Source organism: Aotus nancymaae, unplaced genomic scaffold (assembly GCF_030222135.1).
Source record: "Aotus nancymaae isolate 86718 unplaced genomic scaffold, 86718_ANA_hifiasm-v0.15.2.pri h1tg000019l, whole genome shotgun sequence".
NCBI lineage: Eukaryota > Metazoa > Chordata > Mammalia > Primates > Aotidae > Aotus > Aotus nancymaae.
Genome location: NW_026988431.1, coordinates 33,592,774 through 33,611,263, shown reverse-complemented (window position 1 = coordinate 33,611,263; position 18,490 = coordinate 33,592,774). Strand labels below are relative to the sequence as shown.

The following is an 18,490-nucleotide window of genomic DNA, read 5'->3' as shown; positions in this document are numbered from 1 at the left end:
ACTGATATTTTCCTTGTCAGAAACTTGAAAAAGTACACCACCTTTGCTTGATTCCCAAACTTTTTTTTCTAGCCTAGATATTTCTTCAGTCTTGTTTTCTATATCCATGCTGTACATACACATTTATTTCCCCACCCTCTTTTTTTGTCAGCGTTTGCAGAGCAGATTGGGAATTTATATGAATTTAGTTTAAATGTTGAGTATATAATGTCATACAAAAATTTTGATAATGGGTTTAAAGCTGTGAAATTGATTATTTTTTCAACCTTGAAAGACTTCTTGGTTGGGCGAGGTGGCTCACGCACGTAATCCCAGCACTTTGGGCAGCTGAGGTGGGTGGATCACCTGAGGTTGGGAGTTTGAGACCAGCCTGACCAACATGGAGAAACCTCATCTGTACTAAAAATAAAAAAAATAAAAAATTAGCCAGGCATGGTGGTAGGTGCCTGTAATCCCAGCTACTAGGGAGGCTGAGGCAGGAGAATCACTTGAACTTGGAAGGTGGAGGTTGCGGTGAGTTAAGATTGTTCCATTGCACTCCAACCTGGGCAACAAGAGTGAAAGTTCATCTCAGAAAAAAAATAATAAAAGACTTTTCTGGAGATGATACAGACATTGATGGTGGGGCTGTTTCTTAATTGCTCAGGAGAAAATAATTGCTGTATGAATCTTATAGACAGCTAAACTTTTATTTAGAGAAATAAACTAATTAGGAATATGAGAAGTGAAGTATGTCTTAATATGCCTTCACTTTTTCCTATTCTATCTAGTGTTCTATTTTAGCTGTTAAAAATACTGTGCTAGCCCGGGTGTGTGGTGGCTCATGCCTGTAATCTCATCACTGAGGCCAGGAGTTTAAGACCAGCCTGGCCAACATGGCGAAACCCTGTCTCTACTAAAATATAAAAGTTAGCCTGGCATGGTGGTGTGTACCTGTAATCTCAGCTACTCGGAAGGCTGAGGTGGGAGCATTACTTGAACCCAGGAGGTAGAGGTTGCAGTTAGCCGAGATCATGCCACTGCACTCCAGCCTGGGTGACAGAGTGACACCTCATCTCAAAAAAAAAACAAAACAAAAAAAACCACGGTAATAAAAGTTTCTCATAATTTAGATACTTTGCATATAGCATATAAGGTAGATATAAAGATTTCCTAGAAGTGCTGTTGTGTAAATCTTTCTTTGTAATTTTCCTTAGTTCGTAGTCTTTAGAAACTACAAATGAAAGTCCCCAGGCTTTTTGACTGATTTCTGGGAACACAGGGAAATAACATTTAAAGTAGTTCAGAGACATGGACTTAAGAAAGATTCCTTAAGGGTGTGGCTACTTAATCCTGAAACTGCCTGCTTAAAAAGGGAGAAAAACCCAAATGATTGCTTTAAAAAATAATACATAATACAAAAATAGGCACATAGAATAATGGAACGGAATAAGAGCCCAGAAGGCTGCACACCTATGACCAACTTCTGACAAAGTTGACAAAAACAAGCAGTGGGGAAAAGAATCCCTATTCAATATATGGTGCTGGGATAAATGGCAAGCCATAAGTAGATGATTGAAGCTGGACCCCTTGCTTACACCGTAGACAAAAGTCAACTCAAGGTTGATTAAACACTTAATGTAAATGTACATTTATATTTACTTTAAATGTAAAACCTCAAACTACAAAAACTCTGGAAGACAAACTAGGCAATACCATCCTGCACTTAGGAATGGGCAAAAATTTTATGACAAAGACACCAAAAGCAATCGCAACAAAAGCAAAGATTGACAAGTGGGATCTAATTAAACTTAGAAGCTTCTGCAGAGCCAAAGAAACTATCAACAGAGTAAACAGCCTACAGTATGAGAGAAAATATTTGCAAACAATGCATATAACAAAGGTCTAATAGCCTTCATCTGTAAGGAACTTAAATAAATGTACAAGAAAAAAAAAAACCATTAAAAGTGGGCAAAATCCTTTGCCCACTTTTAATGGGCAGACACTTTTCAAAAGAAGACATACGACTGAGTGTGGTGGCTCATGCCTGTAATCCCAGCACTTTGGGAGGCTGAGGCGGGCAGATCACGAGATCAAGAGATCAACACCATCCTGGCCAACCTGGTGAAACTCTGTCTCTACCAAAAATACAAAAATTAGCTGGGCGTGGTGGCATGTGCCTGTAGTCCCAGCTACTTGGGAGATTAAGGCAGGAGAATTGTTTGAACCCGAGGGGCAGAGGTTGCAGTGAGCCGAGATTGTATCATTCTACTTCAGCCTGGCGACAGAGCAAGACTCTGTCTCAAAAAAAAAAAAAGAATGAGGTCATATCTTTTAGGGAACACGGATGGAGCTGGTGGCTGTTATCCTTAGCAAACTAACGCAGGAACAGAAAACGAAATGCTGCATGTTCTCACTTATAAGGAAGCTAAATGATGAGAGCTTATGAACATGAAGGAAGCACCAGACGCTGGAGTCTACTTCAGGGTGAAGTGGGGAGGAGGGAGAAAAGCAGAAGACATAACGATTGGGTACTAGGCTTAATACCTAGATGATGAAATAATCTATACAACAAACCTCTGTGACACTAGCTTACCTATGTAGCAAACCTTCACACGTACCCCCAAACCTAAAATGAAAGTTAAAAAAAAAAACGCTGTTTTCATTCATGCTTTCATTTAATGAGTTTTGGATTGACTGTGGACATTTTCCTGTTATGTCTGTATACAGGGTTTTACATTTAGATATCCAGCCTTTTTATGATACTTTCTGGGGTATTTAAAAATATTTAAAGGTAACATTATAAAATAAAATTAAAATCAAATATCATTGATTTTAATATTTGTCCCCCTTTAATCAAAGGGGACAACAATCACCAATATTGCTGCCATCCACTATAAACTCCTGTTTTTTTTTTTTGAGAATGAATCTTACTCTGTCGCCAGGCTAGAGTACAGCGACGCAATCTTGGCTCACTGCAACCTCTGCCTTCCTGGTTCAAGCCATTCTTCTGCCTTAGCCTCCCTAGTAACTGGCACTACAGGCACATGCCACCACACCTAGCTAATTTTTGTATTTTTAGTAGAGATGGGGTTTCACCATGTTGGCCAGGATGGTCTCGATCTCTTGACCTTGTGATCTGCCTGCCTCGGCCTCCCAAAGTGCTGGGATTACAGGCATGAGCCCTTGCACCCAGCCTATAAACTACTTTTATTTGTATTCTTCACACAGTTTACCAGGTGAACATGCTTTTTGTTTTTTTGAGACAGACTCTTGTTCTGTCACCCAAGCTTGAGTGTAGTGGTGCAATCTTGGATCACTGCAACCTCTGCCTCCTGGGTTCAAGTGATTCTTCTGCCTCAGCCTCCCGAGTAGCTGGGATTACAGGTGCTGTCCACCATATCTGGCTAATTTTTGTATTTTTAGTAGAGATGGTCTTCCATCATGTTGGTCAGACTGGTCTTGAACTCTTGACCTCAAGTGATCCACCCACCTCAGCCTCCCAAAGTGCTAGGATTACAGGTGTGAGCCGCCATACTTGGCCGTGCTTTTGATAGTGTTTTGCTATAGTATAGTATTTTGATAGTATTTTGTGTTATACTGTTCTTTATGTAAGGTTACACCATAAATCAGCTTTTTCTTTTATACAGTGCATGATGAATTGAAAGTAGGAGACAGGTGACTGAGAAGCTCTTGGTACCATTATCACTGTGGTAGAAAGAACATGGATGATTATGGTTAGTTAGCTTCTAAGGTAGATTTTTGTTTGAGTTTGATTTGAGAGAGACTTGCACAGGTTTATAGCCTGCTGGAGAGGAAGATTTTTCCAATGCAGAGGAGCAAAGGAGCAACATCTCAGTACTTGGGAAGTTGGAGCAATATGGGACCAGGAGATTTGACTAGAAGAATTACCCCTTTATCTGGAGTTGAAGGGAATTAGATGATATGTTCAGATGTAAATTCCTAGGGACTTGAGGATTTACTACAACTACTTTTAGTATCCTTTGTAACCCCTGTTACTTGAATATTTATCATGTTATTATAATCCATCTGTATTTAGAATAACCATTTTTTCTTTTAGCTTTATTTTTTTAAAAAGTTTCAAATATACACAAAAGTAGAATAGTATAATGAACCTCCATGAACCCATCATCCAGCTTCAACAGTTATTCTGATAGCTTTTTAATATTTCTTTAGCTTCTAATCATTTAAAAATATATAATTGTCTAATCTATCTGTGTTTATTTTGCTGGAATTAGATGTAAGAATACTATTTATTAAGTAAGTCATCCTTTTTAAAATTATATTATGATGTGCCTGGCCTACTAACCTACAGTTTTATTTATGCCAGCACAACATAGTTGTAATTATTTTAATAGTTTTTTTTTTTTTTTTTTTTTTTGAGACGGAGTCTCTCTCTGCCGCCCAGGCTAGAGTGCAGTGTCATGATCTCGGCTCTACCTCCCAGATTCAAGCGATTCTCCTGCCTCAGCCTCCTGAATAGCTGAGACTACAGGCTCATGCCACCATGCCCAGCTTTTTTTTTTTTGTATTTTTAGTAGAGACGGGGTTTCACTGTATTAGCCAGGATGGTCTCGATCTCCTGACCTCGTGATCTGCCTGCCTCGGCCTCCCAAAGTACTGGGATTACAGGAGTGAACCACAGCGCCCAGCCTATTTTAATAGGTTTTAAACTCATTATTATAAATATTTATAATTAAAATTGCTGATTACATCAGTATTTAAACTTTTATATTACTGTTTTAATATCTATAGATGAAAAGCATATGGATATTCTTGGGTGTTTATCTTCCTTTTCAAAAATTGGGGTGGTAGCTCTTAACTAGCCAAAAAAGCTTTTATTTATAAGCTTTTGAAAAATGAAAGATAAGCCTAAACAATTCCACATATGTATTCATTTATTTAGTAAATATTTATTGAGTAATCTTGTGTGCTAATATGACATCTGAATAAACTGGTATAAGAAATTTTGACCTTAAAAGTAAATCACTGGGTCGATTTCTGTGTTTTGCTACTGTTTTTAGCTTTACTTTGCCCTGACTTTTAAGTTGGTGATAATTAGGTCATGCATTTTTAAAAACTGCAAATGAGTAAAATTGTCTGGGACATCTTACAGATGCCTTGCATCACTGTGGACCAGGCCTTTAGGGAAAAACAAAGGATAATCATAGATATGGTTAGAATCTTTTGTTAGCTCTTGAGTTAGTGTGAGTATGACAAATCCATAAATTATTTAGATGTAGAAATAAACTTTGGAGCCATCACATCTATTCATTCTTTTCTACATATAGAGAAGAGTAAGACAAGACCTTAAGTAAATGAAGTCAGTAGGTAAGCATATGATAGTATGCTTATACTTATTGTCTTGGTTTCTTTCGACCTGTTTAAACCATTGAGCACCCTGGCATTTGGACCAGTACGTGATTTTGTAGCTTGTTTACTTAGCAAGTGAAAAACAGATTAGACTAACTGCACTTTAGTGATCAGTATAGTGGTTAATTACAGTCTAGTGGTTCTGTAGATAAATAGGCTTTTAAAACTTGGCATGCTTCTTCTTCCAGTATGTTCCTTCCTTCTCCAAAATAGAGATGTTTTTAGTGTAGAAACACATTTAAAAAAAGAGGGATGTTTTTAGTGGTACAGTATTCATGACTTTGTATTTGTTTTTGTCTGCTTCATTACAGGTTCATGTCAGGGCTGGTCTTTTTCATGGTACTGAGCTCCTGTGTAAAACAGTCGTAAGCTCTGAGGTATCAGGGAAAAATGATCATATTTGGAATGAACCACTGGAATTTGATATCAATACTTGTGACTTACCAAGAATGGCTCGATTATGTTTTGCTGTTTATGCAGTTTTGGATAAAGCAAAAACAAAGAAATCAACGAAAACTATTAATCCCTCTAAATATCAGACCATCAGGAAAGCTGGAAAAGTGGTAATGATATACTAACTTCTGACGATTGTTTTATATAATGGAATAATTTTAAAACTGTTTGAAATAATTGAGTAATGTAAGTTAAATTATATTAGGTAACTTTGATCCTTAAGAACTGATTTTAAGAAGGTAAGAAATTTCCATGTTTATGTCTTTATGTTCATGCATTTATGTTTATATTCATGCTTTTTTTTTTGTAATCTTGCTCTTTGTAACATGCATTTTTTTGGCAGATTTATTTTATAAGTGTTTTATTACATATGTAATAATTAAGATATAAAGAATGATGATATTTGAAAAATTTACAGTTCTGCAGTCTTTCAACTGAAGTTTCATGTGACAGATATGTTTTAGAATTCAGAATTTTGTACATTTTAGAAAGATAATTGATTGTAACTGACTCAACATCTTGCGGGGTCTGGGGCATAAATGTGTCATCAAGCATGTTAATATTTGGAGTGAAATATGTGAATATACACACTATATGTGACTGTCGTTAGCTTTTTGCCATCTCTGGCCACTTTTGCTGTCACATGAACTATGAACAAACCTTCAGTTTTCAGAGCTTCTCAGATGTTGAAATTATGGATATAAGAGAATGGACCTGTTGTCATACTCTCATCTTCCATGTTGTCAGTCAAGTGTTTCACTTTTTTCTTGGTTTTTTGAAAACTTTTTGGCGGGGATAGGGTCATTATTTTATACATTTTTAAAACCTAGCTACTATTTTATCTATATGAATTTGTGTTCTTTTATTCTTAACATGGGAATATAAACATTTCCTCTAGTTATCATCATATAATCTTCTAAACATAATTTTTGGACTGGGTGCCGTGGCTCACGCCTGTAATCCCAACATTTTGGGAGGCCGAGGTGGGAGAATGGCTTGAGGACAAGAGTTTAAGACCAATTTTGGTAACATAGTGAGATCCTGTCTCCAAAAAAAAAAAAAAAAGAAAAAGAAAACCTAAAAATAACTTTTAATGACTAAAAAGTCATATAGAAGAGTTAGTTCCTTAGTATTTTTTTCCATCCTTGATATAGAATTATCCTCAGTGTTTGATTATTTATAAGGCTTTTGATACACTGTGGCAAAATTAATCTATTTAAATGTTTGTATAAAAGACCTATCAGCTGCTGTATTTGTAGTTAAAAAAAAAATGTCCTATCAGCTCAGTGGCTCCTTTTTAGAGATATATGTCTCTAGGTATATATATTTATTATATAGCTAGAGACATTATATATCTAGAGACATTATCTCTAGGTATATATATAATAAATATATATAATATAAATATATAATATATATATTATATACCTAGAGACATTATCTCCTTCCACACTGAGATTTATGTAGGCTGAAAGCTCTTAAAACATATATCCTGATATTACATATATTTTCTTGGATTATTAAAAATTCCTCATTTTGGCTGGACATGATGGCTCATACATAACCTGTAATTCCAGCACTTTGGGAGGCTGAGGTGGATGGATCACCTAAAGTCAGGAGTTTGAGACCAGCCCGGCCAACATGGCAAAACCCTGTCTCTAGTTAAAATACAAAAATTAGCCAGGTGTGGTGGCGGGTGCCTGTCATTCTAGCTACTCGGGAGGCTGAAGCAAGAGAATCTCTTGAACCTGGGAGGCGGAGATTGCAGTGAACCGAGATCACGTTACCACACTCCAGCCCAGGTGATAGAGTGAGACTGTCTCAAAAAAAAAAAAAAAAAAAAACTCATTTTCACAAAGCTGTATAGTACATGTTCCATTTTATTCATATACTATTTTATTATGAAATATTAATTGGGTTTTAAGGTTCTTCTTAAACATAATAAAAATATTGAACATTTTTCTATGTATATCTTGTTCACATTTTAGAAGATTATTTTGGAAATCATCTAGAACTTTCTAGAACTAACATTATTGAAACAAAGGGCATGCACATGTTTACACCTTAAAGTTCATTATTAGCATATTTATGCAGTGGTATCTTTTTCAACAGCATTATCCTGTAGCGTGGGTAAATACAATGGTTTTTGACTTTAAAGGACAATTGAGAACTGGAGACATAATATTACACAGCTGGTCTTCATTTCCAGGTAAGATTTACATCCTTATCCTTAGTGTTAAACAGTAACTAACTTTTGGCATGTGGACTAGTTAATATTTCTTTATGAATCACCATTCTCTCAATTTAATAAATAAGACTATTATTTTATATTGTTACTTAAAACAGATTTACACAAATTATTTTAATATTATCATAAAATGATTTGTTTCTGAGTAAATTACAAAATTTTTTTGGTTTAAAATTGGCTTATGTTTTATTTTATTATTTATTATTTACTTTTATTTTGTAGAGACAAAGTCTAGTATATTGCCAAGGCTAGTCTCAGAACTTCTGGCCTCAAGCGATCCTCCCAAAGTGCTAGGATTACAGGCATGAGCCACCGTGCCAGGCCTGTATTTTAAAAGGTTATTTTAACAAGTTAGTACTTTAAACATACTTCCAACAAATAACTTACCACTATTTTGCTAACAACAAGTTAGTATTAACAAATTATTCATTTAGCTCATTACAGATTGTCTATTCTGGCCATGGGACATAACTTTTAAGTTTTGTGATGGGTAGTTTTGTCTTTAAATCTTATGCATCTCCATATTTAGGAATGAAATAGTCTGAACTTCTGACTCCTTGAGTTGTGCTGCCAGGCACAGAGTGGGGGATTATTTCTGAATATATTTCTTATTTTAATGAATGTGTGTTGCTTTCAGCTTTTTTTTTTTTTTTTTTTTGAGGAATTCTCCTAAGGAATAGTGTCGTCTTTATAATAACCTTCGTTGCTCCTAATTGTGCTAACTTTCTTCACTAGTAGAAGGAACATTCTGTAAAATGGGAGAAATAATAAAAACACTTTTTCTTTAGGGCTTTAGCCTGAAATTTGAGGTAAGTGGAACACCTTCCACACGCCTTTAGTTCTCAAATACTACTCAAAATACCCTCATCAAATGAGGTAGACGGTTTTATTTCTGTTTTTACAGATAAGAAAAGTGAAGCTCAGAGAAAATAAGTTAGTCTTACATAGTTGGTTCAAACATGAGATTTGAATGAAAGACTATTCAAATCTTTCCATTGGTCTATACTGCTTTCTCAAATGTTGGAAGTTTTAGTGTAAATCTTGCATTATAATAGTGATTTTCTTTTTCTTTTTACCTGTCTTTATAGTTTGTTAATGTATCTAGTAAAGTTGTGAACTAATTTCAATTCGAATTTTTTAATTAATGGCTTTGTAAGTAACATTTGAAAATGTTCATGTATTAGCAGTTGTCACCTGAGAAATTATTTTTAGATAATTATTTACTGACATATTTATAAACTCTTTGCAGTCTAATTGTGTGTGTGTGTGTGTGTGTGTGTGTGTGTCTCCCCCCATATTCTTCTATTCTCTCCAGCATGTACCTCTAATAATTTTCACTAATTATGTTATTCCCCAAACGTGGGAGAGCTGTGTATATTTGATGTCTTTCTTTTTGTTTGTTTGTTTGACTCAGGGTCTCACTCTGTCACCCATGCCGGAGTGTAGTGAACACAGATCACTATAGCCTTGACCTCCTGGACTCAAGTGAGCCTCCCGCCTCAGCCCCCAAGTAGCTGTGCCTACAGGCGCATGCCACCACACCCGGCTTTTTTTTATTTTTTTTTTATTTTTTTTTATTTTTTGTAGAGACGGGGTTTCGTTGTGTTGCCCCAGGTTGTCTCGAATGTCTGAGCTCAAGTGATTTTCACCTCCCTGGCCCCACAAGGTGCTAGGATTACAGGCATGAGCCACTGCTCCCAGCCTATTTGACGTATTTCTTATGAGGAACTAAACTTTAACAATGCAAGAAGATACAGCAGCAAAATACTATACTTTCTTGAAAATCTTAGTTTGGACTCACACATGTGCTCAAGAATCACCAACCAACTTGACTAGTATTTTTAGTAAAAATTACAATTTTTGCTGGTATTAACTTGGCATAATACTATGAATCTAACTTCATCTCTAAGAAAATGTATGATAAAAAATAGTAAATGAACACAATTAGTTCTGCATACGTCAACTCTAGAACTATCACATTTAACCCAGTAGGGGCAAACAAGAAGCAAAGGAACTACAAATAATCTATCATCTAGAGTCCCTAGGTCATCATTACAAGGTATATAATCACATTTGTTTATTTTTTTTCCTAACTTTCCAGAATTCTTTATATATGCATTAGGAAATACAAACTTGTCTTTCTCCCTATACTTATAGCACATTCTGCCTAATATTCTGCTCCTTGCTTTATTCACCATATCTATCTACATAGAGAACTGTTTTTTCCTTCCATGCCTGGACTGTTAGACAAATTTTTTTTTTAAAGCAGAGTTGTGTTCTGATAATTCAAGTGCTACTATAATGAATAACCTTGCTATGTACAGGTGTATATCTGAGATAAATTCCTTAGAGGTGGGTTTATTGAGTCAAAGAATAGATAAATTACAAATTGCTCCCCAACAGAGTGTATCAATTTTTACTCTCCATGTGTAGTATATATGAATGCCTTTTTGGCCAGATATGGTGGGTCACATGTGTAATCCCATTGCTTTGGGAGACTGAGGCAGGAGGATCACTTGAGGTCAGGAGATTGAGACCAGCCTGGACAACACAGTGAGACTCTGTCTCCCTATACACACAGAAAAAGAATGCCTTTTTTTCTGATCTCTTTTGAACAAGGTTAAAGGATTACCTCTATATTTGGGGCTAATAAGTACTAAAATACTAAATTTGACTTCAGTTAGGTTGCATTTGCTAGGACAAAAGAATAATAGTGCTAGAGAGCAGAAGTATGAGACTGTTAATTGCTGAGAAATCATTTCTAGAGGTGTATAAATTATAAGAATTAAGCCAGGTACAGTAGTGTGTGTACTTGTAGTCCCAGTTACTCAGGAGCCTGAGGCAGGAGGATCAGCCAGGAGTTTGCATCTAACCTGGGCAATATAGCAAGACCCTGTCTCTAAAAAACAATAAGATAAAAAAAAGACTTGCCTCCATCCAGGTGAAAATTGAGTCTGGGCTGTGTGTGATTGCTCAAGCCTATAATTACAGCAGTTTGGGAGACTGAGTTGGGTGGATCTCTTGAGCTCAGGAGTTCAAGACCAGCCTGGGCAAGATGGTAAAACCCTGTCTCTACCAAAAGTTAAAAAATTAGCTGGACATGGTGGCATGCGCCTGTGGTCCCAGTTACTCAGGAGACTGAGGTGGGACGATCACTTGAGCCTGGGAGGTGGAGGTTGCAGTAAGCCGGTGCACTCCAACCTGAGTGACAGAGACCCTGTCTCAAAAAAAGAAAAAGAAAATTGAGTCTGTGAGATGAGAAAATATTTAAAAAGATGAGCAAAGAATTAAGAAACTAAAACTTGTAAAGATTTTCCAGCTTTAGGAGACAATTATGAATGTGTATACTTTATAGACATTAGACCAAAACAGAATAGATCTAATCTTTTTTTTTTTCCTTAGGATGTACAGAGAGAATAACTGTACTACAGTCAGTATGAGAAAAGAAAAATTACTTTGGAGAGGGGAGATCTTAGATTGTGCTCCTACTTTCTCATCATGAGTTTCTTACCTGTGAAATAAAAAATTTATATAATGTGAACTCCAGGGTTTTCTAACTATACTGAAATTCTAAAATCCCATACACAATTCTATGAATGGACCATATTTAGGGTGGTGGAAAAGGAAAGGAAGGAGTACCTTGAAAAAAGAAACAATTGGTGAGGTAAAAGGAGTGCCACTTAATGGAATATTCCAGAGACTCCCAGAAAAGGTATTTGTGTCAGCAGTTACAGGATAATAAAGAGCATTATCATTAGATTTGATAAGAAGAATGTCATTGATGACTTAAAATACGAATTTGGTTATTGTGACAACCATGAAAACCAGGATTACATGTAAGAAGTCCATATGTAGTGATGAGATTATAGTTTCTATGGGCCACATAGTTTTAATGGAGGGAAAGCAGTTCCAATTAAAGTCTTTTCAAGATTGAGAACTAAATTTGAATTACGAGGTAAAGTAGCCATTCAGTTTTGTTAACTTTCTCAATTTTTAAAGATATATGCAGACTCATACTGAAATTTTGTTCCAAGCATTAACAGAAAATTAGAGGCTTACTGTTATAATTGTCTGTCACACTTCCATAGTTGACAAACCTTCTAAGGTAATTTTCATGGGAGGAGATCCATTGCAGCTTTTTTTTTTAAGCTTAGTTTTAAAGACTTTTTTTTAAGAATCAAAATTATTTGCATGTTTTAGATGAACTTGAAGAAATGCTGAATCCAATGGGAACTGTTCAGACAAATCCATATATTGAAAATGCAACAGCTTTGCATATTAAATTTCCAGAGAATAAAAAACAACCTTATTATTACCCTCCCTTCGATAAGGTAAGCTAATTATTTAAAGGGTCACTATGCATGAAATAATTGAATGATTACCTGCTTGCTCTATCTGTGTATAGTTTAAGCTCTATCAGTATCTTTCAAAACTTCCCATACAATGCCAGCCTTGTTGAGTGGGAAGACCATGGAGCAGGGAGCCCTCTTAACTGTTAGTTTTGGCTTTATCACTGACTAAGAAAGAAAAGGCAACTCTGGAGTTCAGGTTTCCTATTTATAAAATGAAGAAGTCCTAATTGTTCTGAGATATTTTTGAATATCTCAGGCCCCCTAAAAGGACTATAAATATATTCATATGTAACTCTGAATATATAAAATGTTCAATGAAATATGCCCTGCATGTTGTTTCAGATATTAAAGGTATACTCACTGCTGTGTTAGAACTCATATTCAAAGAACAATTGATTTTTGCTGAAGATTTCTGTTAGTGGGACTTCCTTAATGTAGTTATTTTATAGAATCTACAGTAAGGACTTCATTTCTAAATGTATTTCTTTAATTTACATACTGCATGTCTTGGGGATAAGGAGATTATCTAATGGGGGCTAAATATAGGGCTATGGTAATTTACATGCTAAGAGAGCTGATCTGTCATATATTTTATCTTCAGGTTTGGCATGGTGTTTTTTGTTGTAAAAAATGAGGTGTCTCTCTGTCGTCCAGGCTGGAGTGTGGTGGCACAATTATTGAGCTTCAAATTCCTGGCTTAAAGCAATTGTCCTGCCTCAGCCTCCCGAGTGCTGGGATTACAAGTGAGAGCCACTGCACCTGGTAGTGTTGATTTTTATGAGGAAATCTTTGAACAAATTCTCAGAAAATAGGAGCTAGGCACCATGGCTCAGGCCTATGATCCTGTCAACTTGGGAGTCTGAGCCAGGAGGATCACTTGAGACTAGGAGTTCAAGATAGTCTGGACAACTTAGAGAGGCCCCTGTCTGTACAAAAATTTAAAAATTAGCTGGATGTGTTGGCTTGTGCCTATAGTCCTAGCTGCTCTGGAGACTGAGACGGGAGGACCACTTGAGCCCAGGAATTTGAGACTGCAGTGACCTATGGTCATGCCACTGTGCACCAGCCTGGGCAACAGAGAGAGACCCTGTCTCTGGGGGAAAAAAATGTTCAGAAAATAAACTGGAAGTTTATTTAATTTCCTAAATCCATTTGAGAACAAACTACCTTTAAAGATTGATATACTTTATAAATACTTAAATTAATCTACCTATACATTTAAAGTATTATGCAAATTAAATTTATGTAACTCACTGTTTCTTCATTTTCATTTTAATTGAATTTTATCCATCTAAGGAGTAATTTTTTATTTCAAGTTTTTAAACATGTTTTTCTGAGCAATAATTTAAAACCAAATTAAATTTTGTGCTTATTATAATAGAAATTTCGATATGGCAAGAACCATATACCTTAGTATACACTAAGTAGAAAAAGCTACATTTTGACTCATCAATATATTTATGTAGTGTCTTTAGTTATTCCTTCGATAGAAATGTATCCATAAGCCATAGCTGCTCATGATACATTTAATAGTCCTAGCTGTGACTATTATCATGTTCAGCTAGATGTGTGTTCAACAGTTATAGGCTCTTTTGGCTCAAATGAGATGCTTTTTGAAGCACTTTTACAAATACAGACTTCTGTATTTGCAAATAGAATATCTTTAATAGAATATTTCAAGAGAAGTTTTATTTCACCAATGCTCCAGTCATCTGCAAATGGTCATTAAACTTTTCCTTTGTCTTTCTGATCCCTTGGAGAGTCTTTCTTGAAGAATATCAATTTGGAATAGAGATTTTAGTCTTTAAATATGTATAAGCCAAGGACAGTAGCCTTTAGTTTCATATACTTAAGGAGGCTGAGGTAGAAGAATTGCCTCAGCCCAGGAGTTCAAGGCCAGCTTGGGCAACATAGTCAAACCCCATCTCAAAAACAAATGAAAAATGTGTAAATATGTATATTCTTACTGATTTCTTTTAATTGTACAAGTTAGATATGGTTATTATGATATAAATAATACAGATGTAAAAAGTGAAAGCTTCCCTAAGTCCTGTTCTTTTTATTTAATATAATCCTTGTTGTAATAATTTGTGTTATGTTTTGCTTTTCAGGTTAATTTTATGGTTATTGGTTAATTTGAATAACCATAATCTTACTTTATTCTGACAACTCTTAATAGGATGGGAATTATAACATTAAAATATTTTTATTTTTATTTATTCTATTTTAGTTTACTTATTTTTTTTTTATAGAGATAAGGCCTCACCATGTTGCCAGGCTGGTTTTGAACTCCTGGTCTTAGGTGATCTTCCTTCCTTGGTCTCCCACAGTGCTGGGATTAAAGGTGGGGGCTACCACACCCAGCTGATCTAATTATTTACTTATTGATCTTCCTCCTGGGCAAGTGGGTTTCTGTCTTAGCAAAATGAGTCCCCCCGCTTTGAACTTAATGAATTTTAACATATTTTTAGACTTTTCCCTTGTCATTACTTCTATTTTTGGTGTCTTAATTGAAGAAAAAAAAAACGTAATGACAAAAGTTTATTCTACAATTTAGTAACTCTTTCATGTTTTTGCATTTCCTTTGCTAGAATACATTTACTTATATTTCAAAAAAATTTTGACATATATATGCTAGTTGCTACTTATTTTATCTACAGACAATTTTAGTGCTTCCTAGGAGTCATAATCCCTTACAGCAATACCATCGTTTCCCTGTTGTCAAGAGTTTAAAGCACTGGCAAAGCATGATTTTGCTTTTAAAATTCATGTTTCTGTTATAAAGCATAGCAATGCTAGATCTTATGTAGTCTAACTACAAGTTAGTCATTTACACTTAAAATTCTACAAATATGAGAGCCAAAATTTATTTTTTTCAATTTTTTTAAACAGATTATTGAAAAGGCAGCTGAGATTGCAAGCAGTGATAGTGCTAATGTGTCGGTAAGTATTAAGAGTTTTAAATGGCCCTTTTTTATGGAGTTGTGTAAATTATTAGGTAATGAACTCATAGGAATGAACTCACAGAAGACCATAACTCATATGCAAGAACAGTTTGTGAGTGTGGGTAAGTATACACATATTAGTGTTTTGTTAAATGGCAGCACAGTTTGTGGGTGATCTGCATTCAGTGGGCAAGCCCTTTTCTGATAGAAGTATAGGTTTCACAGGTAATCTATAAGGGATGCTATGGCACCTCAGGGATTAACAATGCTGTCGTAGTGAATATTACTTAGTTGAATGAGGGGGCTGTATTTCTCTCATGTAACAAAGAGATTTAGTAATAAGCACATGCATCATCATGCAAGGGACCCAAATTTCTTCTGTCTTTGTGCTCTGCCATATTTAATATGTATTTTCTATTTCATAGTTTAATATCACTGCTTCAGCTTCCTACTTTACTATATTCCAACCAGCAGGAACAGGAAAAGGAATAGTAGTGGTCACATCCCATTCTTATTTAGGATACCATTAGTATGTATCATTTCTGCTCACATGTCATTGACCAGATCTTACTGTCTGTTCCTAAGTACACGTGCATCTGAGAGGTGCAGTCTTTATCGAGGCCATCAGTCATGTGCTTGGCTAAGAATAAGAGATTATAATACTAAAGGAAGAAGTGGAGAATGGATATTGAAGGTCAAATAGTAGTCTCTGCCACATACACTATTCCCATTTGTTTCTACTCAGATACTACAAATAGATTACTTTTTTGACTTAGGTTGCTATATCTATCTTCTCTCTCTCTCTCTCTCTCTCTCTGTCTCTCTCCATATAAATATATATATATACCATCTGTGCTTTTTTAATTTAATTTTTTGGCTCTTTCTAGTTTGACTTTGTTGAGCTCTAATCTGATATTCTCTTGTCATCAGTTTCCAACTTTTAAGTCTATTTATAAAGCCATTCTACCTGTAGCATGGCAGTGTTATAGAGACTAGGAGGCAAACTGGAGACAGTGTGTATGTTTTTCCCATTCTCACAGAATCAAAGCACTATTAAATTTTGGCCAATTGGTGAAATGTCTGGCCTAGGTTTTCTGCTCCTTTGCCATTAAAGCTCTCAAAATCTTTGCCTGGTTTCTCAGTGTGAGTCATCTGGTACTGCTTTCTTACTAGTGTTTTTTGACTTAAATTTTGTCTATTGAATTTGAATGCTTGACCTCAGGAAAGAGGAGCAGTACTGCCAGGCTCTTGGTCTTTAAAGTTTAAGAAAGGCTCTTGTTTGGGACCATAGTAGCCTCCCTCTGTCTTTTTTTCCCAGAGTTTTGTGTTATTCAGATTTCCGGAGACAGTTACAGATAATAATTTGTAAATGTTGTGCAAATTTTAATAGCTTAAAATATATGTACGGCCTGATAAAAATTTGCATGGTCAATTGATGAGGCTGGTGTGATAGGATCATTGTGTTTGACTGCTTTTTCTTGCTGAGCATGTAGACTTGAGAATGCCCTGGAATCTCTAAGAAGTGAGAGTTTATTAAACAAGTAAAATGTAAAATAAAAGTGGAAGCAATCTCAGAGACTTTTTAAACTCATAATTTAAAAAAATATGTGTGTGTGTGTGTGTGTGTGTGTGTGTGTAAATTTAAAACACAAGAGAAAAACTAAAAAGAGAGAACTGCAAGAGCAGTTACCTTTAATGATACAAAACAAATTTCTTACAGGTGTTCATTTATCACCTTATTAGGCAATTACTGAAACATAATTACAGTTTAAGCTTAGGAGATACAGTTATACAGGCAGGTGGTTCAAGTGCCTCTGTCTCATTACCCTTTATAAGACAATATTGCTCCATGAACCCCAAATAAATGAATGAATTTTTACCATTTCTACTATAAACTTGTACCTGACCTAAATCAGAGAGTTCCCTGCACACTGAGCATGCAGTAATCTTGCCCAGGTCTGATATACTTTTAAAATTTGTTTTTTATTAGTCATAAAGTACAATTAATAAATTGTGAGGATGGGTGTGATAGCTCACCCTTATAATCCCAGCACTTTGAGAGGCCAAGCTAGGAGGATTGCTTGAACTCAGGAGTTTGAGACCAGCCTGGGCCACATAGTGAGACCCCATCTCTACAAAAAAAAAAAAAAAAGAATTAGTTGGGTGTGGTGGCATGTGCCTATAGTCCCAGCTACTTGGGAGGTTGAAATGGGAGGATGGCTTGAGCCTGGGAAGTTGAGGCTGCTGTGACAGACTGAGACCCTGTCTCTTTAAAAGAAAAAAAATTGGCCAGGCATGGTAGCTCAAGCCTGTAATCCCAGCACTTTGGGAGGCCGAGGTGGGCAGATCATGAGGTCAGGAGTTTGACACCAGTCTGACCAACACGGTGAAACCTCATCTCTACCAAAAATAAAAAAATTAGCCGGGTGTGGTGGCACGTGCCTGTAATCCCAGCTACTCAGGAGGCTGAGCCAGGAGAATCACTTGAACCTGGGAGGCGGAGGTGGCAATGAGCCAAGATTGTGCCACTGCACTCCAGCCTGGGTTACAGAGGGAGACTCCATCTCAAACACAAAAAAATTTTAAACTAAAAATGAAAGTTTCTTTCTGTGACTCCCACCTACCTTCCTCTCCATAGGTTAACTGTAAACAGTTTAATTTGTAGCTATCAATCCTAACTTTATATGTAAATATCTCTCCCTTTAAAAACAATTGATGCATATATATATCTGAGATCGCTTCCACTTTTATATATGTTCTGCTACATATGTATATATACATGTTCTACTTTTTTTCATTTAATACACTTTGTGCATATTGTCATGTGAGTATGAATAGGTCTATTTCACTTTTAAAAATACCTTTCTAACATTCTATAGCATTAATTATTAGTATCTTGTAGTTAATAAATGTACAAAATCATCTTGATGAATATTTTGCTTATTTTCTGTTTTTCTCCATTAAAACAGTTCTGCAATACCTATTTTGTACATGCTTCTTAATATACATGTGTATTTTGTAGGATGGATTCCTAGACATGAAACTGTTAGATCAAAATATATGTGCATGTTTAATGTAGATTCTGCCAAATTAGATACCCTAAAATACTTAAAATTTAT

General features: G+C 35.6%; 1 protein-coding gene across 2 annotated transcripts in view; it reads left to right on the top strand.

Annotated features, from left to right (window-relative positions):
- PIK3CB (phosphatidylinositol-4,5-bisphosphate 3-kinase catalytic subunit beta) overlaps positions 1–18,490 on the top strand; it is a 170,471-nt gene that overhangs the window by 97,668 nt on the left and 54,313 nt on the right. For both annotated transcript variants that reach the window (XM_064378740.1, XM_064378741.1), the window contains exons 9-12: positions 5,685–5,936; positions 7,939–8,035; positions 12,275–12,405; positions 15,319–15,369. In XM_064378740.1, the coding sequence (XP_064234810.1) occupies positions 5,685–5,936; positions 7,939–8,035; positions 12,275–12,405; positions 15,319–15,369 (531 nt within the window). The remainder of the gene's footprint in view (positions 1–5,684; positions 5,937–7,938; positions 8,036–12,274; positions 12,406–15,318; positions 15,370–18,490) is intronic.